General features: G+C 46.2%; 2 protein-coding genes across 13 annotated transcripts in view; both read right to left on the bottom strand.

The window, feature by feature from the left end:
- Positions 1–860: 860 nt before the first annotated feature.
- Positions 861–15,136, bottom strand: PGD (phosphogluconate dehydrogenase). The gene is made up of 13 exons (XM_048518710.1): positions 14,986–15,136; positions 11,854–11,929; positions 11,145–11,324; positions 10,860–10,925; positions 9,530–9,648; positions 9,309–9,378; positions 7,401–7,535; positions 5,439–5,628; positions 4,003–4,133; positions 3,044–3,177; positions 2,162–2,261; positions 1,611–1,733; positions 861–1,143 (listed from the first exon to the last, which is right to left on the bottom strand). The coding sequence occupies exons 1-13, from the start codon at positions 14,991–14,993 to the stop codon at positions 1,024–1,026; spliced, it is 1,452 nt and encodes a 483-aa protein (XP_048374667.1). The 5' UTR covers positions 14,994–15,136; the 3' UTR covers positions 861–1,023.
- A 943-nt stretch (positions 15,137–16,079) lies between these two features.
- KIF1B (kinesin family member 1B) overlaps positions 16,080–26,372 on the bottom strand; it is a 109,621-nt gene continuing 99,328 nt past the window's right edge. For all 12 annotated transcript variants that reach the window (XM_048518703.1, XM_048518697.1, XM_048518705.1 and 9 more), the window contains 10 exons: positions 25,544–25,677; positions 24,810–24,871; positions 24,433–24,578; positions 23,918–24,157; positions 22,719–22,790; positions 22,483–22,604; positions 21,980–22,129; positions 21,409–21,601; positions 20,950–21,068; positions 16,080–20,307 (listed from right to left, as the gene is read on the bottom strand). In XM_048518703.1, the coding sequence (XP_048374660.1) occupies positions 20,265–20,307; positions 20,950–21,068; positions 21,409–21,601; positions 21,980–22,129; positions 22,483–22,604; positions 22,719–22,790; positions 23,918–24,157; positions 24,433–24,578; positions 24,810–24,871; positions 25,544–25,677 (1,281 nt within the window). In that variant the 3' untranslated portion in view covers positions 16,080–20,264. The remainder of the gene's footprint in view (positions 20,308–20,949; positions 21,069–21,408; positions 21,602–21,979; positions 22,130–22,482; positions 22,605–22,718; positions 22,791–23,917; positions 24,158–24,432; positions 24,579–24,809; positions 24,872–25,543; positions 25,678–26,372) is intronic.

Raw genomic sequence — 26,372 nt, forward strand, 5'->3', positions numbered from 1 at the left:
TGCTCAATGCATTTTATAGACAAATGGAAGTCTGCCTTTCGTGATTGTAGAGTCCTAGTTCTTGCCCAGCAAGAACATTAAAATATACACCCGACTGGATCGGTATTCTGGCCATTCAGGTCAAAGGCAGCTGGGCAGACGAAAAGCGGGCACTTATTTTTATTAATATTTAACACAATTAAATAGAATGAAACATAATAGGATATCTGTGTTTGATTATGTGGGAGTGTTCATATTATAAATGGTTTTGAGCTCATGGCAATATTTCGAATAGAGAAACAAATGCAGAAAATTCTCTACTGGTCCACCTTCTTCAGTTTGCGTACCATCACAAAAAGGTACATTCCGGATCTGGCACAGCTCCAGAAAGAAACACTAACTTGATTGAGTTGCATCCTATCTTGTCTTAATTGGAAGTGATGTTTCTGCGGAGCCAAATATGAAACCACGGAGGTGACTCTGTCAAAGATTTATTGGATATTCTTAGTCAACAGTGTACGGGGGATTAGGGAGGCTGAGATTCAAAATCCCCACTCTGCTATGAGGGTGACCTTGGACTTACTTCACTGCAGCTAAACCTACCACACAGGGCTGTTGTGAAAAGGGGAAGGGAGAACTGACATATACTAGCCTGCCCAGGGACTACATTCTATCAGCCCCTACCAGCATGGCCAATTGGCCATGCTGACAGAGGCTGATGGGAATTGTAGTTCCTGAACATCTGGAGAGCCGCAGGTTCCCTACCCCTGACATATACCATTCATGGAGGAAGAATGGAATAAAAACATAGGGAACAGAGTAACTCTGTCATATGTAAAGTGACCAAATAAAAGAAATTAAAGTCAAAGAAGCACAAAATATAATTTGTCAAGGGGTTTTTATTTTGATTTCTTTTACAAGACACAACAACATTTCTTTAAACAAAAGTTCACAAATGTGCTCTTGGAAAAAGTGCCAAGGGAATAAAATAGCCAGCAAAAGGAATGTCTTGAGTCTACAGTATTTTTCACTTCCACGATCTTGCTAGGCATTATATGATGAAGACGACACTGTGCCCCCATGACCTGTCCAGTTAGTGTGGATGAACTTGCCCGGTTGTGACAACAGTTCGTAGGTATGGGCACCGAAATAATCCCGCTGAGCCTACAAAAGATTGCATACAGAACAATGCAATAAAAATCAAGGCTGCCAAAATAGCATTGAATCAGTTCAATAGACCACCAGATAAACTACTGGTTTGATTAAATGAAATCCCTATGAAATCTTGCTTAAATTATGGTTAAATCAGAGGAATAGGAAGGTTATGGTATTTCCACTGAAGCAGTTATGGCTCAGGGGCAGATACAAGGTTGGTAGGAAGCTCTAAGGTTTAACGCAGATGCCTCTACTGAAGGGTTCTTGAGTCAATGAACTGGAAAAGGCTTCTCAGACCTTGGAAAGCCACTGTCCAACAGAAGAGGCAACACTAAGCCAGGTGGGCTATCATGTAACTCAGTAAACGACAGATTCATATGTTCATTCTTACATGTTCAATTGGTTAGTCTGGAGATAAAAGGGGAAGGAGATAAATACAGCACCAGTGGCTCTTAGTTACTGTCAAATTTGCTCACCTGGATCAGGTTAGCTGGCAGAGTTCCATGCCTGTACCCATCATAGAATGAAAGGGCAGTGGTGAAACACGGCATTGGGATGCCAGTTTGGGTACCTGTGCAGATGGCACGTCGCCAGGATTCCTTGGGCAGAGATAAAGAAGAAGAATATGTTGCTGTCAGGCCTACGAAAACTCTACAAATGAGTCTAGAACTGGGGGGGGGGGGGGGGGTCACAGTGAAAGATGCACAATCCAGTAGATGAAACACTTCCAAGCGTACAAGTGCACAGTACACCAGAAAACCAAATGCTGACACACTTTGCATAAAGCACTGACTTCACGGCCTCCTGATCACTGCAAATTCTGCTAAGAGATTTCACCACTCACTGTCTACACATTTTCACAAACATCTTTGGAGCAGTAAGGCCCAGAGACTTGACATTTAAAAATGAGATTGCATTGATGTAAAATTCTGCCCTGTGCTAACTCATTTCCGCGTGCTTCCAAAGCAACTTTCAGAATGCTATTATTCACTTCCCTTCTTGACTCTCTCCTCCATGGGAAACACACCTGAGAGTTTTCCACTGCAGTCTTAAAAAAGTTGTCCAGCAGTAGGTTTTGGAGATCAGAATTGCGGTCAAAAGCTTCTTTGATCTTCCCCAAGAAAACACTGTAAAAAAAAAACCACACAAAATAGTACGTATGTAGAATAAATGCAGTAGATAGCCCAGAACCAAAAGGTGTGTGAATCAAGCAGGGAAATACTATTTTAAACACGCACACACTTAATGCAGGATTTAACTGATCAACCAATTGAAACTTGTATTATTAAATCAAATTATCAGGTTATATCCCTGATACCTACGTGTCACCAAGAAAATATATAAGTATTCAATAGAGTAGAGACCTAGCATTTTCCAGGCTATAGCTAGGGCAGCATTAAAACAAAACTGCAGTTTTATTTGGATTTTGCTGACCATATTGAGTTACACACTTCACTGTTCCCTCACTCCATCCACTAGAAAAGTTATCCAGCTACTGCGAGATTTCAGTGGGCATTTTCTACACAGATTCAAGCAGATCTGTACAGCCATAAGAGCTACAGCTCCAGACCCGGTTGGCTCATCTCGTCAGATTTCAGAAACTAAGCAGAGCCAGTCCTGGTAAGGACTTAGATGGGAGACCACCACAGAAGTCCCAGCCTCCATGCAGGCAATGGCAAACTACCTTAGAACATCTGGTGCCTTGCAAACCCCATAAATCAGCTGCAGCATGATGACACTTTCCACCATCAAGAGATTTTTAAAAAGAAAGAATTTCTCAGGAAGCTACATTCCAAACTTGGTCCCATTCATAGTCTTCTTTCTTTATGTCTGCACACACAGCAGCCACAGTTAAGGGAGACTCTAATAGATGTCCATGCCTCTAATGGGATTCTCGCTGAGCACTCACCTTCGGATGATACAGCCTCCTCGCCACATCAGGGCGATGGCACCATAATTCAGTGTCCAGTCGAACTCTTTGGCCGCCTGCCTCAGCAACATGAAGCCCTGCGTATAGGAAATGATCTTCGAAGCATAGAGGGCCTGGGAGAGAAGTCAGAAGTCGAGATGAGAAAGGGCGCTCCACCCGGGCAGTTCCAGAGGACAGCAAGGTCAAAAGTTTGCCAGGGACCCGTGACCAGCAGAAATTATCCACAATCCCCAACAGTGGGCATCCACTGAAGCTGATGGGCAGTAGATTCAGAATGAACAAAATGAAATACTTCTTTACACAACAAGCAATTCCACTTTGGAATTGGCTGCCAGAGAATGTAGCAATGGCCACAAGGACACATAGCTGTAAAGGGGGATTAGACAGATTTATGGAGGACAGGTCTATCAGTGTCTACTAACCACAGTGACTAAAGGGAACCTCCACATTCGGAGGCAGTCAACCTCTGAATATCAGTGCCAGTAGGGAATATCAAGGAAAGGCCGCAGTCTCTATGCTCTATTGTTGGCCCAGATGGGATATTCTGAAGAGCGCCGACTGACCGTTCCTGCTTTGCATTCAGCATCCGTAAAGGTCAGGGACAGAGCGAGAGAATTCCTGATTTTCACACCCTGCCCTTTTATGCTGGTCTATGGCCATAATAAAAATTGACTGACAGGTTAAGAAGTCCCACAGAGGGTGCCTCGACTCCCTGCCCTGGAAACAGAACAATAGCAGGAGATGAGAGAGATCTCTCGCCTTCACACCCAGTTCAGAAGGCTTATGACAACAACAAAGTAATTGCAAAAACAACTCACAAGTGCATCAAAGGAGGACAACACAAACCTTTTACTGTAATGCACACTGAAGAACACAGAGCAAAACTGTTTGACAGCACATAGGAGAAGATTAACCGCCAAGAGGGAAGTCTTACTCACTTTGCGGATGTCCTCCAGAAAGGTTGCTTTATTACCACTAAACTGAGTGATTTTGGGTCCACTCAGCACCTTGCTGGCCTGCTCCCTTTCATCCTTGAGAGAAGATAGACATCGAGCAAAGACAGCTTCCCCTTTTGACAAAACAGATCACAAGGTCACAAAGCAAAAAAATCGCAGCAGTTTCCACTTGAACAAACACAGCTTTATAAAATAACCCATATTGCCATATAACTGGTCCATATAAATATATGCGGCCTGTATGTGTGTACAGCTATACAGCTCCATGAAGATAGGAGTTGGGGGCAAAGACTTTTGCTACAAAACAAGACCCATCTGTTTGTAAGATTTTTGTAAAGGTATGTCTTCGGGATCACATATAAGTCTGGTCTTTTGTGAGACCGCTTTAGATGAATGACACTAGATTTTTTTAGTTACAAAACTGGCTGTGTTTAATATTTTTGGTGGGCCTTATTTATTTATTTTTTTTGCTCTTTGCCTCTCTATGTTAATTGTTTTGAATTAAGTTACAATGGCCTTAGCCAAAGGGGGAAAAAAGGACTGGATGACTACAAGGAAAAGAAAACATTCTCTCTAGATTCCTGCAAGTGACTCATACATTCATTGTCACAGGTATCCCACACGCATGCAATTGCCCAACCCACAGTCCTCCACAGAGAGAGAAGGAATGACTCTGCTATTTTTCGGGCTGGAGCTTGCAAGTCATGCTGATACAAGAAAGAGGGAACTAGAAATAGCAGCATTTCACCTGGAAAAGCTGGAGGATTTGAAGGACAGCTGTTGCCAACAACCTAAGCAGAAAAAAGTTTTCTTCCTTTAATAATAACAATTATTTATCTGAATGCCACGAACAATTTCACCTGCCCATCTGCATACATTATGGCTCTGTTAAAGGGAAAGGGCATTTTTTCCCCTCCAAGTTGCTGATAACTCAAACTACTGTGCAGATGTGCCCTTCCCTGTGAGTAGCAGTGTTTGCCTACAGGCCACGCCTGAACCCTATTTGAAGGAGCTTGGGTACTTGAAAGCCAGCCAATATATAGAACAAAGCAAGCGGATTTGCTGTGCCCAGGCAGGTAGGGAAGAGCCCAGAAGTAGAGCATAAGCTTTGTATGAAGATGATTCCAGGTTCAATCTCCATTTACAGGATCACATTTCAGAGTTCCAAGAAGAATCTCAGCTTGACAACCTTGAAACCAGACACAAGTCAGAGCAGAGAGCTTGTTTGAAATGGTCTGACATTCATGTTTTGGAGATTCCACACTCACAATGCAAACTCAAACAAACACAAAAAGTAAGTCTGAATGTCTCATTTTTAGTTTTTCACAGACTGATCTCAACTGCCCTAAGGTCTGCTCCCCAGTCATCATTTGCCAGTCCTCTGCATTTCAACAGAAACACACAGCCCAATTATTTACCAATCAAAGTGACGGGGATGCCATACTCCAAAGCAGAAATGGCAGTCCATTTCCCTGTGCCCTTCTGGCCGGCACTGTCCCTGATTTTGGGAAGCAAATGTTTTCCGTCAGCATCACGGTACTTCAAGATGTTGGCAGTGATTTCGATGAGGAAGGAGTCCAATTCTGTCTTATTCCAGTCCTCAAACACCTGAAGGCAAGAAAGAAACAGGTCAACACAGCAAATATTTTTGTAAGAAGAGATCTACCTAGCTCATTCTGGTGTGGCATTTTTAGCAAGTCTGTAGCCACAAACAAAAGACTCTCCACGCCAGTTCAAAATCACAAGAACACAAAAATATAGTCGAGAATATCATGGAGATAAAAAAAAAATCAAATGGACACAAAAATACTATCTAGAATGTCAACTGTACAACCAAATTAATTAACAGCCACAGGAAATCAAAGAGCGTGAAATACTTATTTTAAATGCTAAATGCCTTCCCACTCAATGCTGTCTTTGACTTGTGTCTGAAGGTCAACAAGGAAGGGGCAGAGAAAACATCCCTGGGAAAAGCGTGCCATCATTTTGGTGCCACTGGTGATAGCACCCTGTTTCGTGTGACACCCCACAGCTCCAACCCAACATACTAATCACTCCATCTTCCATTTTCTGTAGTTTGTTGCCTTTAGGTTAAAAACCAAGGGGCGTGGACTCTCCCATTGTCTTGAGGCACATTATCCTCACACCCAGCCTTTCAGTGCTCCTCAAGAGCAGGTTGATCAGGACTCTCAAGCAGGACTCTCAAGCCTTCTCCATCTCCAGGGCCTAACAAGAATCCTAATTCACAAGCTTGAGTGGAGGCCATAAGTCCGGGCCCTTGGGAAAGTTCAAAACAACCACCAAGCCAGGTTTCTCAAAGGATCAGGAGATAAATACAAGTAAGACTCTCAAACGTATTTCAGATTTGATCTCTCAGTCCCTGTTAATGAGGAAGACCCAAATATCCTTTGCTTAATAAGCCAACTCCCTCTGAGCTGAGGGACTGTATGAATTTTAATCAGTCAATTAAATTTGCATATGTATGAAACAAGGGGCTACAAATGAAAGAAAAGCATTCTTTCTTGATTGTCAGATGATGTGCACGTTTTATAGGTGGTACCATATCAGAAGACAGGTTCAGGAAAGTAGCCAAGTTGGTCTGCAGTAGAACAGCTAGATTTGAGTTCAGTTGCAGTTTAGAAACCAACAAGATTTTTATGGTATGAGTTTCTGTGAGTTAAAGTTCCGTTCACCAGATCTGGCAAAGGCAGGTTTGACTCTTGAAGAGTCCCGGGGCAAGGGGGGGCACAAATTTGCAGCAATGGCGTAGGAGGTTAAGAGCTCGTATATAATCTGGAGGAACCGGGTTTGATTCCCAGCTCTGCCACCTGAGCTGTGGAGGCTTATCTGGGGAATTCAGATTAGCCTGTGCACTCCCACACACGCCAGCTGGGTGACCTTGGGCTAGTCACAGCTTCTCGGAGCTCTCTCAGCCCCACCTACCTCACAGGGTGTTTGTTGTGAGGGGGGAAGGGAAAGGAGATTGTAAGTCCCTTTGAGTCTCCTGCAGGAGAGAAAGGGGGGGATATAAATCCAAACTCTTCTTCCTCTTCTCTTCTTCTTGGGAGCACTGTGTTGCCATATCGGCAGATTTACCCTCCTTGGGGCACTTATCAGGAAAAAAGGATTGATCGTTTAGTTATTTATTTGCAAGATTAGTTAGCTTAGCCACTGTTGCATATTTTCTTGCTGAAAAGTCTCTAAGTTATTGCTGGATTCGAGACAAGAGAGAAGAGGCAATATTACAAACACTCCACTATTTAAGAAAATAATAATCTTCCTCCCAAATGAATGGAAGGCATCTTTTTGCCAACCCAACAGATTTCATTGATGGAAACAGGGCAACCCGAATGATCAAGGACAGAAGCGGAGTTTCTCACCTTGCTCATCTCATCGTGATCCATGCCCAATACATCCTTCATCAGGTGGTAAGCTTCACAGATCAACTGCATGTCTCCGTACTCGATCCCATTGTGTACCATCTTCACAAAATGCCCAGCACCCTGGTCTCCCACCTGCCAGATGCACAGCAAAACAGGATACCGCTCAGAACTCAATCGAGGCACACAGGTCAACTAGACATAAGAACAGTTTTTTCCCGAATGCCATCACTCTGTTAAACAAATAATTCCCTCAATAATGTTAAACTATTTATTATATACTTATTATATAATTACTGCACTACTTTTTTCATCATTCCTATTACCCATCTCCTCCCACTTATGACTGTATGACTATAGCCTGTGCTGGCATTTTATTTTATTTTATTTTATGATTTTACATTTTATGTTTTCATTACTACTGATTGTTTCCTGATTGCTTACTAGACCTATATGACAATCATTAAGTGCTGTACCTTATGATTAAGTGCTGTACCTTATGATTCTTGACAAATGTATTTTTTCTTTTATGTACACTGAGAGCATATGCACCGGAGACAAATTCCTTGTGTGTCCAATCACACTTGGCCAATAAAGATTCTATTCTATTCTATTCTATTCTATTCAGAGGTGGTTTTCTCTCTTCTTCTAGCGATATGCTAACTCTAGAAGCCAGTGTGGTGTAGTGGTTAAGAGCAGGTGGATTCTAATATGGAGAACCGGGTTTGATTCCCCACTCCTCCACCTGAGTGGCAGAGGCTTATCTGGTGAGCCAGATGTGTTTCTGCACTTCTATATTCCTCCCGGGTGACCTTGGGCTAGTCACGGTTCTCTCAGAAGTCTCTCAGCCTCGCCTACCTGACTAGTGTCTGTTGTGGGGAGAGGAAAGGGACTGGAGCACCTGCCTTATGAGGAGAGGCTGCAGCGTTTGGGACTCTTTAGTTTGGAGAGGAGACGTCTGAGGGGGGATATGATTGAAGTCAATAAAATTATGCATGGGGTAGAAAATGTTGACAGAGAGAATTTTTTCTCTCTTTCTCACAATACTAGAACCAGGGGGCATCCATTGAAAATGCTGGGGGGAAGAATTAGGACTAATAAAAGGAAACACTTCTTCGCACAACGTGTGATTTATGGCTACCAATCTTGATCCTCTTTGATCTGAGATTGCAAATGCCTTAACAGTCCAGGTGCTCGGGAGCAACAGCCGCAGAAGGCCATTGCTTTCACATCCTGCACGTGAGCTCCCAATGGCACCTGGTGGGCCACTGCGAGTAGCAGAGAGCTGGACTAGATGGACTCTGGTCTGATCAAGCTGGCTTGTTCTTATGTTCTTAAAGGAAAAGAGCTTGTAAGCCACCTTGAGTCTCCTTACAAGAGAGAAAGGTAGGGTATAAATCCAAACTCCTCCTCCTCCTCCTCCCCCTTCTTCTAGAAGATGCCACCTCAGCAATCCATCAAGAGGTCAGGTAGAGGTCTTTCTCATCATCTACTATCTGGTCTTTTAACTACACATGGCGGGGATTGAACTGGGATCTTCTGCATGTAAAGCAGAGGCTCTTCCGCTGACCATAACCCCTCCCAATAGGAGGAGACATTTCTGTTATCCCCATTACTTCAGATTCAGCTTGAAAAGCAACTCTGAGTATCTGCAGCATTAAGTAAGCTGCATCCTTCTGCCCCCAAACAACCCAGACTTTTGATGGAAAAAGACTTCCATCTCCAGATAACAGTTTAAGGACCTCTCATCTAAGAAGTCAACCACTGCTTGTCGACATTGAAACAGAGCCAGAGACTTCATGAAGGCAAAAATCCAGCAAGGTGGGGAGAGATGGATGAATGAGCAGTGTCACAGAAACATGGTCCTTCCTAACAGCAGCTCTCAAACAAGTTATCATTAAGGCATACCCAATCACAGCAAGGCTCCCCCGTCCCCACTTTGGCTGCAATGCTCTGAAATATCGTCTTGATGTGAGGCCTGCAAAGAAAGAGCAGCGTATTCAACAAACCACCCGGCAGAGGGAAATGCCTGTCAATATCATGCCATTATAGTTTATGATCTCTCCACAGTCTAACTGGGAGCCGTTGCTTCTTCGGCAAAAGTCAAAATAAATGGTTTAGATACTTACCAGGCCTCTTTGGCACCCCCTGGCATAAGTGAGGGGCCGTATCTGGCACCTTCTTCTCCACCACTAACTCCACTCCCAACGAACAAGATTCCCTTTGCTTTAAGGTCTTTGCAACGCCTCTGTGTGGAAAAGAGACAGAGTGGCCATTATCCCACAGGGAAAATTCTGTGGTATCAGAGACTCTGTCCTTCCCGCAGCAGGCTAAACGGAATCATGAATTCTGCACCCGTATACAATATGCACTGTTTTGTTTAAAACATTTCTGTGTGTCTCCAAAGCAGCGAACATCAATCACTGGACATTTAAAACATTCAGCTATATGGAATTTAGCACAGCTCCTTCATTTTTATTATTTAAAGCCACCAAATACAGCAGCTTGTGAAACAATGTTATTTAAAAATCAAACAGTAACATTTTGTGGAAAATTGTTTATTTCCACAACAGCGTCTTGGGAAAGGGGACACAACGGGAAGGTCCTGGATTTCTCACAGGAAAACCCACCATATACCCTCTACCTTTGTGATCACATGGGACGGGAAGAAAATGATCCTTATTTGGCATCTCCTTAATATGGGCAGCATCATGGTAACTAATTCCTCCAGGGGGACTCACTGGACAGAATATTAAGACTTGGAACAAAGAAGAAGAAGAGTTTGGATTTGTATCCCCCCTTTCTCTCCTGCAAGAGACCCAAAAGGGCTTACAAACTCCTTTCCCTTCCCCCCTCACAACACCCTGTGAGGTAGGTGGGGCCGAGAGAGCTCTGAGAAGCTGTGACTAGCCCAAGGTCACCCAGCTGGCATGTGTGGGAGTGCACAGGCTAATCTGAATTCCCCAGATAAGCCTCCACAGCTCAGGCGGCAGAGCTGGGAATCAAACCCGGTTCCTCCAGATTAGATACACGAGCTCTTAACCTCCTAGCCACTACACTCACCCAGACACGAAAGGCTCTGGGAAGCCACTGGACAAGTAGCCCTTAAGACACTGATAATCTACACTGTACAGGCTCTTTGCCAAAAATACAATTTATTTATTTTATTACATGTCTATATTGCCCTTCCTGTTGGGCTTGGCACAGTTTCCAACAAATCGCATACACAATAATTTCACACAAAAATAAATACAACAGAATTTAGAGACTAAACCCATACATTAGATCTACGTTGTTGGTGATAAAATATTGAGATTCCACTGAAATTAGCTTAAAGATCAGGGGAAAGGGGAGCTGGAGACCAAAGACGGTAACCGCTGCTGCCAGGCACTTACATCCGTGCACTCTGCTCTGAGCCCTGTGGACAGCAAAAACTATACAAACGCCCATCACACCTACCGTGGTATCCGTGTACTCAGAATTCCCTCCATCGATAATGATGTCTCCAGCACACAGCAAAGGCACCTGTGGACAAGAGAGGTACAAAATGGGAGTTTGGGGCTTCTCATTTTGGTTGACCTAACAAAGCAGGTGGATTTCAAGAGAATTCACTCCGAAAATGGAAGCTAAACAAGAAGAGAAAGTGATGAAAACCTGCTCCAAAAAAGGAGGGAGTTGGATGGATCTCCCATGACGACAGGCTAAGCAAGTGGCACACCTGGGAAGGGAAGGTAGAGGCCTCACCAGTTTGTCGATGAAGTCGTCCACAGCAATTCCTGCCTTCACCAGCAGGATGATCCGACGGGGCTTCTTCAGCTTGGAGACCATTTCTTCTAAGGAATGAGCCCCGATCACCTTAGTGCCCTTGGCTTCCTTCGCCAAGAAGTCGTCTACTTTGGAAACTGTCCTGTTGAAGGCGCACACCTGGGAAAACAAAGGGGAAGCTGGAAGCGCACTTGGCAGACTCAGCATCACTTCCCAAAGTCTATCCCTTTCATTAAAGACGTCTTTTATTATTAATTATTTATTTATTGAAGGCTATGGCTGCTTTTATAGTTTTAAGGTTTTGTATATTTTAATTGGGGCTATTCGATTTGTTTTATTGTATTCCTATTTGTTGCACACCGCCCTGATCCCTCTGGGGGTAGGGCGGTTTATCAAATCGAATTAATAATAATAATAATAATAATAATAATAATAATAATAATAATAATAATAATAATAATAATAATAATAATAATAATAATTCCAGCCCAAGAATACAATTCCCCATTCCAAGGCGCATTTGTTTTGGTTTTGTACATTTCTCCCGAAAAGCAGTTTGGTTCAAGCACATTTAGCTTGCCCCTGTTCCTTAAAAACAATCTTTGGGTTCAAACAGCCATTACCTGATTATTCATCACCCCCTTCCAAAAAAAAAAACCCTGCAAGGTTTGCCAGCCATTTTACTTACCACAAAGCCGTGGTCGTTCATGTTGAGGATCAGGTTCTGCCCCATCACGGCCAGTCCGATCAAGGCTATGTCTGCTCTGAGGAGAACACAACATAATGGGTGTGTGGTCAGCTTTCATTACGAACCTTCTGTCTGTTGGCCTACAACTACACCATAGTAAAGGACCCACAGGAGTAGGTATCTACAAGTCACTAGCCAATCTGACTCAACTGGGAAAATGTCCTTTCTTAATCACAAAGATACATCCCGCTAATACACAAGCCTCAATATAAAGTGTACAGTGCATTTATTGTGCTAGCGTGATTTCAAAACATCCACTTATCACTATACCTAACAGACTACCACTATTACCTAATTCTAACACGTAACAAATACTTATTACCAAACATACAACTCTTACTCATAACATATAGTTAAGACAGACAATTAAATACAAGAAACCATTAAGAATGAAGAGGTTGGGGTGTTAGCCCTAAACGCATCAGTTTATGTAGTCCAATTATATTAGCTTCCTCCTTTTCTTGGAAACCAAAACAAATCAATTGTCCATAACAATATATCTTTGTGTAGTGGAACTTATCCCCTATACACTATTGGATATTGGAAGATTTCCTTTCTTCCCAACAGGAGTAGAACCCTGAGCAAAAACATTTCCAAAGTGTACCAGAAGATATCATATAAGTCAGATTTCCAGTATGTACTTTGTCATATCCATGAAAAGGCAAGCTTCCCTTCAGGCCCAGCTCTCTCTCTCTCTTTTGCAGGTATGGAAGCCCTCACCCCAGCCCCAGGGTATCATGGAGGAACACAAGTTGCTGTTGGCGAGCCAGGGAGAGTCTTTTGCAACACTCTTAAGATTGCAGAGGTCAGAGGAGGCGGAGCGCTGCTTGCTTGCAAAAGTCCCTTGGCATGGTTGCCACAGAGCTCCAAGATAATCGGGAAGCTGGTGGATTACCTCACTTGGCATCTTATGTGTCCTTAGCCCTGCCTGCCTGCCAGCCAGCAGGCCAAAGCACCCCCCACAAACAGGAAAGGTCAGTTTGAAAGCACATGTGCAGAAGAGATTACAAAGAATGAACTTACTGCTGTTTGTTTGATAAAACCATGAAAAAAATATAGGGGGAGGGGGAAAAGGGGAAAAATGTATTGTTTGAAAACGAATGAAGAAAAGCATTAATATAAAATGTAATATTCAAATGATACAATAAAAAATTATTTAAAAAAGAAATGAAAGCACATGTGCCGGGTCCCATCTGGGTGGGACTGTCAGATCATATCATGTCCAGTTTAAAGATTAGGTAACTGATGGCAAAAGCACGAAGTTGAAACAGACACGTTTGATTTCCTTCTCCATGTCTCAACCAGAGACTTCCTCATTAGCAAGGAAGAAACGTACAGCACTTGCTGTGCTAAAACAGAAATAGAGAATTAAACCCTGATTATGGGCTCGGCCTGCTTACATCACCCAGCGGTGGAGTCTCTGGTCTTTCACACTATTCCAATATTGCAAAACTTGACCCTGCCGAGAAAAGTGCCCGCATATGGCAACCCCCCCCCCCCCCCCGAGTCTTGGGCACAGTCTTCGTTTTGTGCCTTAGCCTTCTTCAACTTCTTAACCTGGCTTACGTGAGCAGCAGGCTGATCAGGGCAGTACCAGTTCAGGTTGCAGCAGCAGGGACAGGTTTGGCAACTGAATGCTCCTCTAAAAGCCCTGGAGGCAGAAAAACTAGCCAGGTTGGGAGAAAGATGCCAGACTCGTATGCTAGCTTTCTACAAAGAGGGATCGCAGGTCAAAAATGACAGGCGCGGTTTAGCCCAGTTTGACTGCCCTAAGAGGGTCAAAGCCTCTCAGCCTGGGAGGCAAAGTAGTTACGAGTTCTTGATCAGCTCAAATTCACACTCTGCCACAAAACTCACTGGGTGATCCTGAGTCCATCTGACCTACCTCACAGGGCTGATGTGTACTCAAAAAGGAGGACCCTATCTGCCCTTTGGAGGAAAGGAAGGATAAAAAATCCCCAGAATTCATTTCAGATATTTGTCCCTTAGCCGCTCGGCATCAGTAATTCACAATTATAAATTATAACAATTCACCAAGACATTGGTCCCTAGTGAGAAAACTTTTTAAAGCGCAGGAAAAAGAACCAGATTTTCTCCCCTCTGAAAACACTCATTCCTCCCCCTCCCCTCCAAAATCCAGGTGCTTACAGACAACTGTTGAATTATCCTGAACATCCTACTTCTACCCTGAAATGTTATCTGAGTTTTAAAATTCAAATTCTTCCAACAAACACTGGATTATTTATGCCTCTCAAGAGCTCCAGTGGGAAACTGTTCCTGCAGAAACTCTACGGGGGTGCAGGTTATCCTATGGCCAGGAATTCCCCCACCCCCAAATAAATAATACCATTTAATGTTTATGGCTGTAAAGTGGCCAAAACACTGCCGATTGACTATCTTCCTAAGATCCTGTCAACACCCCTGTAAGGTAGGACACTCCTGAAGATATCTCCTTGAAAGCCCAGACACCCACTTCCGCCTCCCAGCGTGAAGGATTCGGGCAGAAACGCCTCTCTGAGCATATGCAGAGTGCCTTCTCCCTAGCATCAGGGAATCACACCAAAATTAAACAGGAGAGAGAGCAGGCCAGTCCACAGATTTGGCACCTATTTCCATTACAAAGGCTCAACCCTGGGAAGTGCCTCTGAGGACGTACGAAGGGCTGCCTCATCCCTGAGCGATCACAAATCCAAATGAGGGGTGAAAGGAGGCTTCCAAGCAGGATTTGCAGGAGCGGGAATCCCTCCCCGCCTTTCATGGAGGACCCCGGAAATCCAGGCTGTGATCCTACCAGCCATCCTTGGTAAAGATGCCTCGCGGGGCTTACTTCCGAGCAAACATGCACCTGGCCGGGCAGCGAGGCGCGCCTCCTCGGGAGCAAGCCTCATTTAACCCCAAGCGAGAGTTGCTGAGGAATAGCAAACAGGCCACGGGACCTTGCCCGAAGGCTGGGCTGCTGGGCGCGCTTACTCGGGAGTAAGCCCCCGGAAAGAGAGCGGGGCCCCACTCCTGAGCAAGCGCGCGCCAGCCCGGGCTGGAGGTGGCGCTGCAGCTGCAGCGGGTGAGACTCACTGGGCCATGGCGCAGGCGGGCGGTCAGCAGCGGCGGGCACTGGCGAGGGCGGCTACGGGCTGGGCCGGCGTCGGAGCGGACTGCGAGGCTCCCTCCTTCCCCGGCCACTCTCCTCCTGGGCCGCCCACCGCGGGGAGGGCCCAAAGGAGCCCCGCCCAGCCAGCCCGCATGGGCCCATCCTCTCCCAGTCTCGGGAAGGAGGCGGGGCGCGTCAGCCTGGAAAGGGACCGTGGGTCGCGCGTAAAGGCGCACGTTACGCATACCCGGAGAAACCCAAGACGAGGAGCCTTCCGGTTGGGCAGCAGGACAGTCGCGCTGCAGAGAGCATTGCCCGTGGAGGAAAGGGCAGCTTTGGAAAGTGAACTTCGCTGCAGGACATGCCTGCTGACTGTGTTCCCGTCCCCGTTTCTCCCCCCCACGGCCCCCAATTTCCAGGAAATCCCCAAGCGCATTTTTCTGTTTGCAGCTGTCCACAGAAATGACGTTTTGACGGGCACCTCTGCTTCTTTGCTCAGAAGTCACTCTGAAGAGTACAGCCTTCATAATTCCTCTGCTCAGCTCCTTCCTTCCCCACCTGGACACTGTCACTGGCCGTCGTCGTGTTGCAGAACTGTCTTCCAGAGGTGGTCTGCAATCCGTTATCTCCAGGGGCTTCCAGTAAGGCCACCCAAACAGTCCTCTTGAGGTCTTGCCCCAGGCAGGACTTGACTTGTTGGGACAGGCAAGCAGCAGAACTTGACAGCTTTTCTGGGAGGGAGGGAAGGCTGCATTTTTTTTTCAGATGTTTTTACTGAAGGTCAGAAAAATACAGGGAACTAGGTGATCAGAAAGGTGAGGTATAAATATTTCAAATAAATAAATTGAATGGGATCTGTTCTTCAGCACACGTAGGAATATCAACCTCCTGTTCGGCTGGCATCTCTGGACAGATGCTCTTGGAAACCCACCAAATTCTGAGCCAGCAGGGCATTTTGGCTATCATCATTCACAGAAATCTCAGGAACCAAGATCAAAAACCAAAATCTCTCTCACACACACCCCTTAAAAAAAAAACAGCACCCAAGAGGGGGAAAAACAGCACACACAACTGGGACTTGCTAATGGCCTAAAAGGCTGCATGTTTATTAGTTTTCACCTTGTTCACTAACAGTTCAGTGGTGCAAAGTTACCATACACAAGAGTTAGATAGTATTTGCATTGCACACCTAAAGGCTATACAGCAAATGAATCAGAATTAGTACAAATACATGAATTGTATTTACATTTTGTATACCCAAGCTCCAAACATCAGATATATTTACAAAATAAAACATGGAGGAACCAAAGTCGGAAATTAATAGTGTACAGTGTTGTGAACGCACTTCTTTCACCGGGGCGACATCGATTTTGGGGGAAACAAAACAAAACATGGATTTATTCCAGAAGGCCATTTATGCTGACTGGGCCAAGAAGGAGGATGTTTATGGAATGCTTTCAGTGAACAGGAATATGGAAAGCCAAGCAACTTTTTCTGTGTCCCAAATACATGAGTGTTCCCTTGTTAAACGAACAACACTGGCCTTAAACTCACCTCTAAGTCCGTTCAAGTATTATTTGAATGCATGCTTTGTGTACCTGCACCCTGACAGTATAAATGGCCTCCAGAACAACTAAATAATCAAGTCTCCATTTCTGTTTCCAAATTGGCTGTTTCTGTTTGAGTGAGGAAGCACAAAGGTAGATACATTCCTGCAATGTTAAAAAAAAAAAAAGTACAGGTTGGGCCACAGACCCTCTTGGCCACCGCGGGAGACACGAGACACACACAATTGAAGTCCTATTTCATGTACATTCAACCAACTTCAAGAGCAGAAGCAGCGTCCTCCGTTGTCTTCAGAGCAGCAGATTAACAACTAAACCAACAGAATGACTTCAGACTCCAAGCAGCTGTTGATGCTGAGGAAGAGCGGTACCACGGATGCATAGGCAGACAGTATTAATCGACCGCAGAACATGCTGAAGGACGAGTAGCCCAAAGACTTGTTCTGTTTTAGTGTGCAATTAAACTACAGATGCATAAATATACATTTACTTTATAAAACAAAATTAAATATTCCCTGTAAATTATTAGATAAAGCAGCAGAAAAGGAAAGTCTTTGCTTTGGAACACCACAGGGAATGTGTGGAAGGGAGCAGGGACTGGGCCAAACCTTCCCAGCGGTTTGGATCCCCCGCCCCTTCCCCGGTCTCCTTGGAACAGGGTACACTGGCCAGAAGAGCTAAAGTGCGTTTCTTTAAAGCAATCCAAGTAAGAACCAGTCCAGAATGCTCCAGGTGAAACGAAAACATGCTTGTAGCTTTGACTTTGAGAACCTCATTATTAGACCCAATTATTTGATTTTAAAATGGATCTCCTTCATTGAGAAAGATGCTGGTGCAACCTAAGAGGCAAGAATCCAAACGTGGCACTCCCGTTTGAGGTCAGGGCCCGTGTCCAGTGGGTTGGCTGGCCCATGGCACGGTGCAGAGCCCCCAACAGTTGGTCCTGAGAGCTGGCTGACTCTAGGACCTTGGCCACCTGCCCAATTCTCACAGCTCTTGAGGTTCTTCTGTAGCTTTGCAAGGAAGGAAGGCCAATTGGCAGTCTGACTCCCCCACCCTGCCTGCTTTTTCCTTTCAGATTCTGGGATGCTTTGGGCTGAATTAAGATGCTTTGAGAAAACAGGCATTCCTCGTTGTTTAGCAGAAAAGGACAGGAGAGTGTTTGGGCAAGAACCTCTGAACAACCACAGAAGAGCTGGCAGTCCATGCAAGGGCCAGGTGCTGCGTGAGGCATTAGCTTAGTGTTCCCAGAGCAGATTAAAGCTCTATTCCTGAAACGGCGAGGGACGGCTGAGGCTGAGAATAGAAGCCCGCACCTTCTCTAGGCCTGCATTGCTCATCCCAGTCAACTGAAGAACACTGATAAAAGGGACCTTTGCAGAAATTCGGTGCCGCAATTCCCAACCCTCGTGGCAAGCGAGCTCTCCAAAGCAAAGACTTTCCGGCCTAGTTTTGTTCCGAGTTAAAAACAAACGAACACACACATATGAAAGTTATCTTAGTGCGCACATAAATATCGCCACGTAAACGCTTGTAGGAGCTTCTCGTTCCACAAAGATTCCCACCTTCGGGCATCACTGCAGGTGGCAGCTGCAGTGACTCGGCTCCTCACAGAATCGCAACACCACAGTTAATAACCATCACAAAATCTGCTGAGTTCCTGAAACAGCAGCCTTTGTTTGTGTATCCACAAGCACACATGCTGGCAAGCGCATAGTGTGCCCTTTGTGTAACAAAAAATATATATTACCACTGTGCTGAGACTTACACAACCACAGCATGATGAACAAAAGAAACACATAGGCCTTCCACCTTCCGATCGATGACTTGGGGCTTCTAAGATAATCTTCCTTTCTTGCCCTCCCACACCCAACAAGGGAGCAAGGAAGAGACCTTCTAAAAAATGTGACAAGAATCCCTGGAGGCTCAGCCCCGGCTGAATCCAAAGGGAGGGGTGTAGGAAAGGAACCCCCGTCTCCCAGACATTCCTAATTCAGTGCAATTGCAAGCTCAGAGGTATCACCTGGTATGGCTGAAACAGAACTTCTCAAAAGGAAGTGAAGTGACTTTCTTGACAAGATATTCCTCCTGCATTTACAGGCCAGAGAGTCTTGATTCAGAACTGAGGATAGTTCAAATCCAGACCTGACCTGATCTCTTCCTGAGCTGACTCAGTGGGGTGGATTTCGGAAGATGCGCCTACGATGGAGGAATGGCAAGCAAGTGTGCTTTGGGTGTTCCATGGCTTTATCACCTGGCCCTCCTGTGGGCTAAAGTGAGCCCCAGAAGTTAAAGCAGGCTTGGAAAGGGGCAGAGATGGTGCCCCCTGGCCAAAAGGGACTTGGGGCATGCATTCACCACACAAAGAAGATAATTTAACTTTCAGCGGAGGGTTGAGGGGCCAAAGTTCTCAAACTCTGCAGCAAGAAGGAAAGCCAGTGTTTGAGCTGCACTGCTCCAGACTGAACAAAAGAACATCTGTGAATCCAAAAGAAAAAAAAAATCTCAACGCAAAGAAAATCAGCAATTCAAGAAGGGCTTATCTATGTGCGAGGATTTGGGACTTCTGCACACAGAGGAACCTCCCTTTCTCGCATCCCACCCCTGCAGCTGGACAGCCCCCACTCAGCTTCACTCCTTCAACTGTTCTGCTGTTATGGGAAACTTCAGACCCCCAAAGCAACAGCCCAGGCTGCCCAGCAAGCCAAGCCAAAGGTGGGTCAGGCACCGGCGTTGTGCTTGCAGAGGCAGAAGGAAGCCGCTTGGCTCCAAGATTTCTGAAGCTGTTCTAACCTGAGGCCTGCCAGGACTGCGGAAGAGGCACCAACGCCTTGACAAAATGGACAAACGTCTCTCGTGCAAAGAGTTAAGAGGAGCAGTTCAAAAGAAAGGAGATCTGGTAGCCAGTGTTCACTGGTCAAGCAACCAAGACAAGCTGGCTGTGCAACCATCAAGTGCTGGGGCTCGTTGACCAAACAAAAACTCCTTTCAGCCAAGCCCCACTGCACGAAAGCAGCAAAGTTGCCGACTGGAAGTCAAATGGGAGAGAAGCAGCTTAGAAATACTATTTTTAAAAAGTCAATGGATGTTGGGGAATGAGGCTGTCCAAATTCACAGGCGGGCTGCTTGTGCAAAGAGACACTCCATATTCTTGGTCCCACTCTAAGCGCAATAAGAGATGTTTTTGCAACCCCGCAGGGGGAAAAGCAGCAGCACTTTGGATACTGCCGGATCACCAAAAGTCAGGAGAAAAGCCAAGGAGCATTCCAGACATCGACAACAGACACCACAGAGATAAAGTCCATCGGAATGAAAAAAATGATTATCCAGAGAAATAAAATTCTTCCCCCCCTGCCATTTTTTTTAAAAAAAGTCGTGCAGATAAATTAGAACCCAATGCCCCCCCCACCCACCCCCACCCCTTTCTAAATTTCCACTGTATCATTTTGTCTGTTTGGCCACATGCTACTAATAGTACTTTCAGCACAGGTGAAAACAGAAATGAAAAAAAGAAAACAGGGCGGGGCAAGGGCGAGAAGAGCTGGGGGAGAAGGTAGAGACGAGGGAAGTTAAGTCACAGGGTTACATACAAGAAGAGAAAAATTCAAGAATCACAGAGAAATGAGATGTAACGCTTTGTCTATATCTGAAGGCGTGTTAGAGAGGAGGAAAAAACTGGACGAGGGCTCCGCGTGGACTCAGTATTTCAGCTGGCCCGAGCGTCTTCGCGCGAGTTTGGATCTGCACGAGAACAGAAGGGAAATTATTCTTCTGCAAGCTCCTTCAACAACCTTCCTCCCTTCGCCTGCCAGCTCATCCCATCTCCTTATTTCTACATTTCTGTGATGAAGCTGGACTCGCACACAACCTGGCATCTTGAAAAAGCTGCAGATATGGGTACCAAGTCTAAAACCCCAAACCAGAAGAGCTGGAAAAAAAAATCTTAGCAAAACCAAACCAACAAGTTTGCTCTCTCTTGCAACACCCAAATTCCGGACCAGGCAAGCCAGCAAGAGCAAAATGCAGGTCTGGGAACCTCCACAGGCAGGTCATTCAACAGCTCCCAACATATATCAGATCTAGCCATAGATAGATGCGGAATTTTTTGACCGCTGGTCCTCCCCACCCACCTTTATCCTCACTAGTTTCCTCTCCACCGCTGAATACAGAAGACAGCACAAACTGCACATACAACCGATCTCTTTAAGGAGGCTGGCTTCACCAAGGTGTATCACACCTTCTGGGCTTCAGTGCACAGTGCCCTCTGACCCCAAAAAGCCAAAAGGTCTTCTGTTCCCTCCTCTCTTCCCCAACACCCTAAAATCCAAAAAGCAAACAGCTTCTCTGCTTTGGAGAAGCTCCACCCCAGCCTGCACCTCTTACCGTATTGTGCCGGCGAGAAGGGGGTTGAAGGCGTATAGCCAGTCATTCATGTCTTTGTCGTTGATGGCTTGAAGCAGGACTCCACGGTGCCTTGTGCACACGGCAAACGTGTTGGGGGTCTGGAGGGTTAGAAAACAGAGAGCCCTCAGTGAATCCTTTGTGAGCAGTTCAGAGACTACTGAGTGGGGGGCCCTTGATGGCTTGACGCTTACTCGGTAGCACAGAAATGGGACCCCATCCACAGCAAAGGCTCAGTGTGTATTTGTTCACAAGGACTGTGGAAGTCGTTCTTAAAACTGAGAACAAATTCTCCACACCAAAAAGCCACTGAGCATGCCAATGAGACAAAACATCTCCCGGATAACAGGTAAACAGGGAGACCGACCCACATAGTTCTCAAAGGTAGCGGGGGGGGGTGGGGGTGGAGGTTGTTTCGAGTTCTTGGGAGTTGCAACTGACCTTCACCATTGCCTGCTGGTCCTCTGAGTACTCCACCTGAGCTGTGGAGAGGTTGATGATGCCCCTTTCTACAGGATCTTTGTCGCTGTTGTAAATGAAGACGTACGGCCGACGGACCACCACAAAGTGCTTGGCCCACGATGGAGAAAGTGGCTCCTTGAAGTGTAAGTAGCCCTTCTTGGAGACCACGGAGCTGAACCAAGAAGAGGGGGATGGGGAGGGTGAAGGACCTGGCTGGAAATGACCCTTGGGATAATAATGGACCAATGACTCAGGGGGTGACACAGAGGCCAGAAGGCCCCCAACCCACCCCTCAGGACAGTCAAGCTACAAGGTCGGATTCTGAGCTAGCCTTCCCAACCAAATACTGCCTTTCATTGCAGTAATGCAAGAGCACAAATTTGATTGGGGGGGGGGGGGCAGGGATCAGCAACTGTGAAAACGCACAGAGTTACCAACAGAAAAGCCGCAGTCTATGCTTTTTTGCCTGGAGGAAGGCAGACTTGTGGAGATGGACATGTCCTCCCCACTAAGTTTACTGTTCTGAAGGCACAGTAATGCTGAGACTCACCCAGGTCTGATTTCCTCGATATCAGGAACAAGGTTCAGAAACTCGTTTTTGCCGGCCCTGGCCAAGTAAGAGGCTTCCACAGTTGGCATCAGTTGGAACGACTCGCCCTCTGCGCCAGGACTGGAGGCGCGAGAATTAGCTTCTGGAGTCCTTTAAAAAAAAGGGTGGGGGGAGTGCTTAGCCTGATCAAGCAAGCCAGCAAGGCTGACAGATGGAGACCCCACACCCAAATGTGGTTTGTGCAAACCATAGCTTAGAATCCAAACCAAAATTCAGAGCATTTTGTTTTCATCAGCTGCACAAATTCATTTCTGTCTTTATAGTTGCTGCAATTTCTGCAGGTGCTGCAACAGCTGTAACCGAATCAGATACCACGCTTGTGCACGCACAGACCCAAAACGAGCACAGAAAGAGGAAACAATGATGGGAGATAAGGAAGCCAGTGCAGTAGGCTTCGTATCTGTCAGATACGGAGAGTCTCTTATCAACTCAACTCAACTCACTTCTGATCCACGGAGTTGCACCTGGAGTCTGACAGCGAGGGGCAGGTGGAGGAAGGCGTCAGGGTGGCACTGCTGAAACTCGATACTGACGAGTCCCGTCCAAGCGGAGAGATATCAGACAGCTGGCAGGAGGTGAGAAAAAGTCAGTCAGTGAGCTTTGTGTAAGCTATGACTTCTTTTAAATACCTTCCCAAGGTCCACTGCTGTGTATTTGGCAAACTATTATCTCCACATACCTTACAATCACTGATGCTGTTGTAGACCTGGTTGAATTCACGGTTGAACGTGTGAGTGAGAAGCTGCAGGCACTGGAAAGAAAAAAGACAGACACAGACAAAGGTGTCATTTTTTTATCACCTCTGGGCAGGAACTGAGAGATGTGAAAAGGAGGAGAGGTCAGGGAAATCTCCTCTGTGACCTACAGCTATCCCTGGTCAGAAAGCTCCTTACCATGGCCCTGACAGCTCAAATGAATTATGCACATTCTGGTCCAGAACAAGTTTTCTTGAAGGCTTCCACATACTTGAATATTCCTGTTTTGGAGGGTGAGTTTTGGGGCTTCCAAGGGCTATTTTGATTGGGGGGTTTTTTCCCCTGACATGCAGTTTTTTACTCCCATTCTTTGCTGCTGGTGCATTTAGATTTCTTTGCAGATTTCTTTAATTTAAACATGTTTATAATTTAATAAAAATATATGTGCATTTTCTAGTCGACATTTGCTCTGGGAACCCAAGTCAAGGGCATCAAAACTCTGACCCCTGATGCATAATGCCAACTGACAGTGCACCCCCACAAGCAGGAAGAACCATAAAAATGCTGAGGGCCCACTGATGACTTCCTTATGGGGGTCACAACAAACACTGCAGGCAGGCACTTCCTCAGATCTCGATCATTCTTACAACTCCAGTTTTTCCAGCCTCAGAGAACACCAGAGAGGTACACAAAACAAAAAAGTATGACTAGAATGCTGGATTTGAACTGGAGAGATTTGGGCACACATCCGTTCTTGGGCCTCAAAGCTCTCCAGATGATTTTGGGGCTCGGGCTGTTGTGTTTCACAGGGCAGCGGAGGAGAAGGCTGTGGGAATGGAACCACTCCATCCATGTAAGCCACAGAGAAAATACAAAAGAATACCCAGGGTCAAACAGCTGCTCACTGTACTGTCTTGGGTAACTGACTAGCTCAGCAAATCTTCCTTGCAGAGTTTTATTTCTTGATTTACACATGCTGACATCCTACTTCCTGGCTTCCAAGAGCTGGCTAACAAAGAATTACGACCCAGTGCAAAACCCAAGAGCCGAACAAATGAAAATCAGTAAGAAATATTCTGAATGAGCCAAAAGCCTTGTTTCAAGTTGTTGACAGAATCACCCCCTCTAGATGGGAGGGGAACTAAACCACAGTGGCTTCCTGCCAGCTACCATCTTTTCCCACCTTGGTAGCCAGCTCCTTCTCCCGGTCCACCAGGCTCTCGATGTCGGCCGAGTCGTAGCCGCTGCTTTCGCTGGGCGTGACGGCGCTCTCAAAGGTGGTGGACGAGATCTGGGAGGAGATGCTGGTGGAGGTGCTGAGCGTCCCACTGCTGAGACTGGGGGACAGCGAGTCGCTCAGGGATTTGGGGACAGTGTCGCCCAGCTTCTCACGCAGCAGCAAGAAGTGGCGGGTCTTCTCAACCTGAGCAGCAACAGAAACGGCACTTGAGGACTTTTCTCACTCGCCAGCATCCCAACCAACTGATTCCTCTGCTGCCCTCCCAAGCCCCTGACATTCTAACACCACCAAGCACAAAGGATCAGAGCTAAAGAGAGGCCCTGGTGGGCTGGGATGTTGCATGACTAGCGATTTAACTTGCAGCAGCTGCCTTATATCTCGGGGGAGGGGGGGGGAGGGAATGAGCCAAGGCACGTCTCCCAGAAGGCTGCACTGTGATGTCACTTCCCAGCTCTTACCTCATGCAGCAATTCCAGTTTCTCCAGTTCCCACTGGTGCTCCACAATGAGACTGTCCCCCCGGGGCCTCCACCCTGCCAGGTTCTCTTCTCCACGGACATAGGCCACAGACGTGTCCAGGACTTTCCTCCTCCTCCTCTGCATTCCTGAGAAGGAAGGAGCTCAAATTAACAGCCGCTAAAACAAAACCACCTTCCAGGTTGCAAATAATGCTGCCACTTCCCACTCCCCTCTTGACTACATCAATCCTCCTCCCAACTCTGGCTTAAGCCAGATCAGTGGCTGCCCAGTGCTTTTCCCCCCCATTACAACAGTTCAAGACTAACACATTTGATAGCATACATTCGTGTGTACATGCAGGTCTTGGGCATTCTTACCTGGGCTGCCAGTGTCGGCCATTTTGCACAAGCTTAGCTCATAGATGCCTGTTACCCGATTGCTGTTTAGCACAAAAAGAAAACAAAACAACACCAGATGAGGAAAACAAAATTATATAATCCAAGGACTAGAGAACAGGCCTCTAAGAACTCGAGGACCTTATGAAAGATCACACTGTTCAAAGCAGAAGGGGCAATTCACACAACTAGGTTTTAATCACATGAGAACATGCTGGATTTTATTGTTTTATCAGCGTTTCTAATAGTGGCCCTCTTTCACTGCCCTTTAATACAGTTTTCTTTTACTATACCTTAAAACGGCACAGCCCTGACCTGGATAAGCCAGGCTAGTCTGATCTTGTCAGGTCTCAGAAGCAAAGCAAAGTCAACCCTGAAAGGATTTGGATGGGAGATCTCCAAGGAATACCAGGATTGTGACACTGGGGGGAAGTAATGGCAAAACACCTCCGAATGTCTCTTGCCTTGAAAACCCCACCAGGGCCCCCATAAGTCAGAAGTGTTTTGATGGCAAAAAGCCCCCCAAAACCAAATAAGCCATTTGTAGGACCTTCCCAGGCTGATTTTGTTCCACAAAGGCAGACAAATCTTCTGGACCAAAAAGCCAAAGATTCCTGGCACTGGAGGACAATCCTGCCATCAGTGGAACAGTATTGTAGGACTGAGCCTCCCGTTGCTATTAAGCCCCCAGTCAGGAAACACATCATGCAACTTACGAGTCCGGGGATTTGGAATAGCCACTGCCAAAGAGATTGCGCAACGAGCGAGGGGGAGAGATCTTGGCATCCCGTGAGTAGAAGACCATGCAGACATCCTTGGTGATGACAGCTGGCTGGATGCAGTGGTCAAGCTGAATGGAAGGGGGGAAGAAGAAGAAGAGTTTGGATTTATATCCCTCCTTTCTCTCCTGCAGGAGACTCAAAGGGGCTTACAATCTCCTTGCCCTTCCCCCCTCACAACAAACACCCTGTGAGGTGGGTGGGGCTGAGAGAGCTCCGAGAAGCTGTGACTAGCCCAAGGTAACCCCGCTGGCGTGTGTGGGAGTGTACAGGCTAATCTGAATTCCCCAGATAAGCCTCCACAGCTCAGGCGGCAGAGCTGGGAATCAAACCCGGTTCCTCCAGATTAGATACACGAGCTCTTAACCTCCTACGCCAGCAACGGTTCATGTTCTCTGCTAGGTCAAGTACATGTGTGCAGCTTTTCTAGCATTCCCAGTCTCTTCCCAAGACTTAACTGTATTTTTAGCTTTATTCAGCCATCAGCCACTGTGTGCAATGACGGACCCACAAAGGTAAAACAGGCTTCGTTTCAAATGACTGGTGTCCCCTGTAGGGTTTGATTCTTTAAAAATGCTTAAGTGCACCGGCAGATACACACAACGGAGACCCACTCAGGGTGTCCACCCGCCCCTTTCCTGGTGCCTGCCATGTGCTTTTGGAAAGTGGGTGGGGCCAGCAGACCTTCCAATTGGCTGTGTAGATTTGACAGGCATTCTGTTGACAGGGCTTCTGCCTGTCCCAGACTCAAGCAAGCACGAGATGC

Source organism: Sphaerodactylus townsendi, linkage group LG16, assembly GCF_021028975.2.
Source record: "Sphaerodactylus townsendi isolate TG3544 linkage group LG16, MPM_Stown_v2.3, whole genome shotgun sequence".
NCBI classification, from domain to species: Eukaryota; Metazoa; Chordata; class Lepidosauria; order Squamata; family Sphaerodactylidae; genus Sphaerodactylus; species Sphaerodactylus townsendi.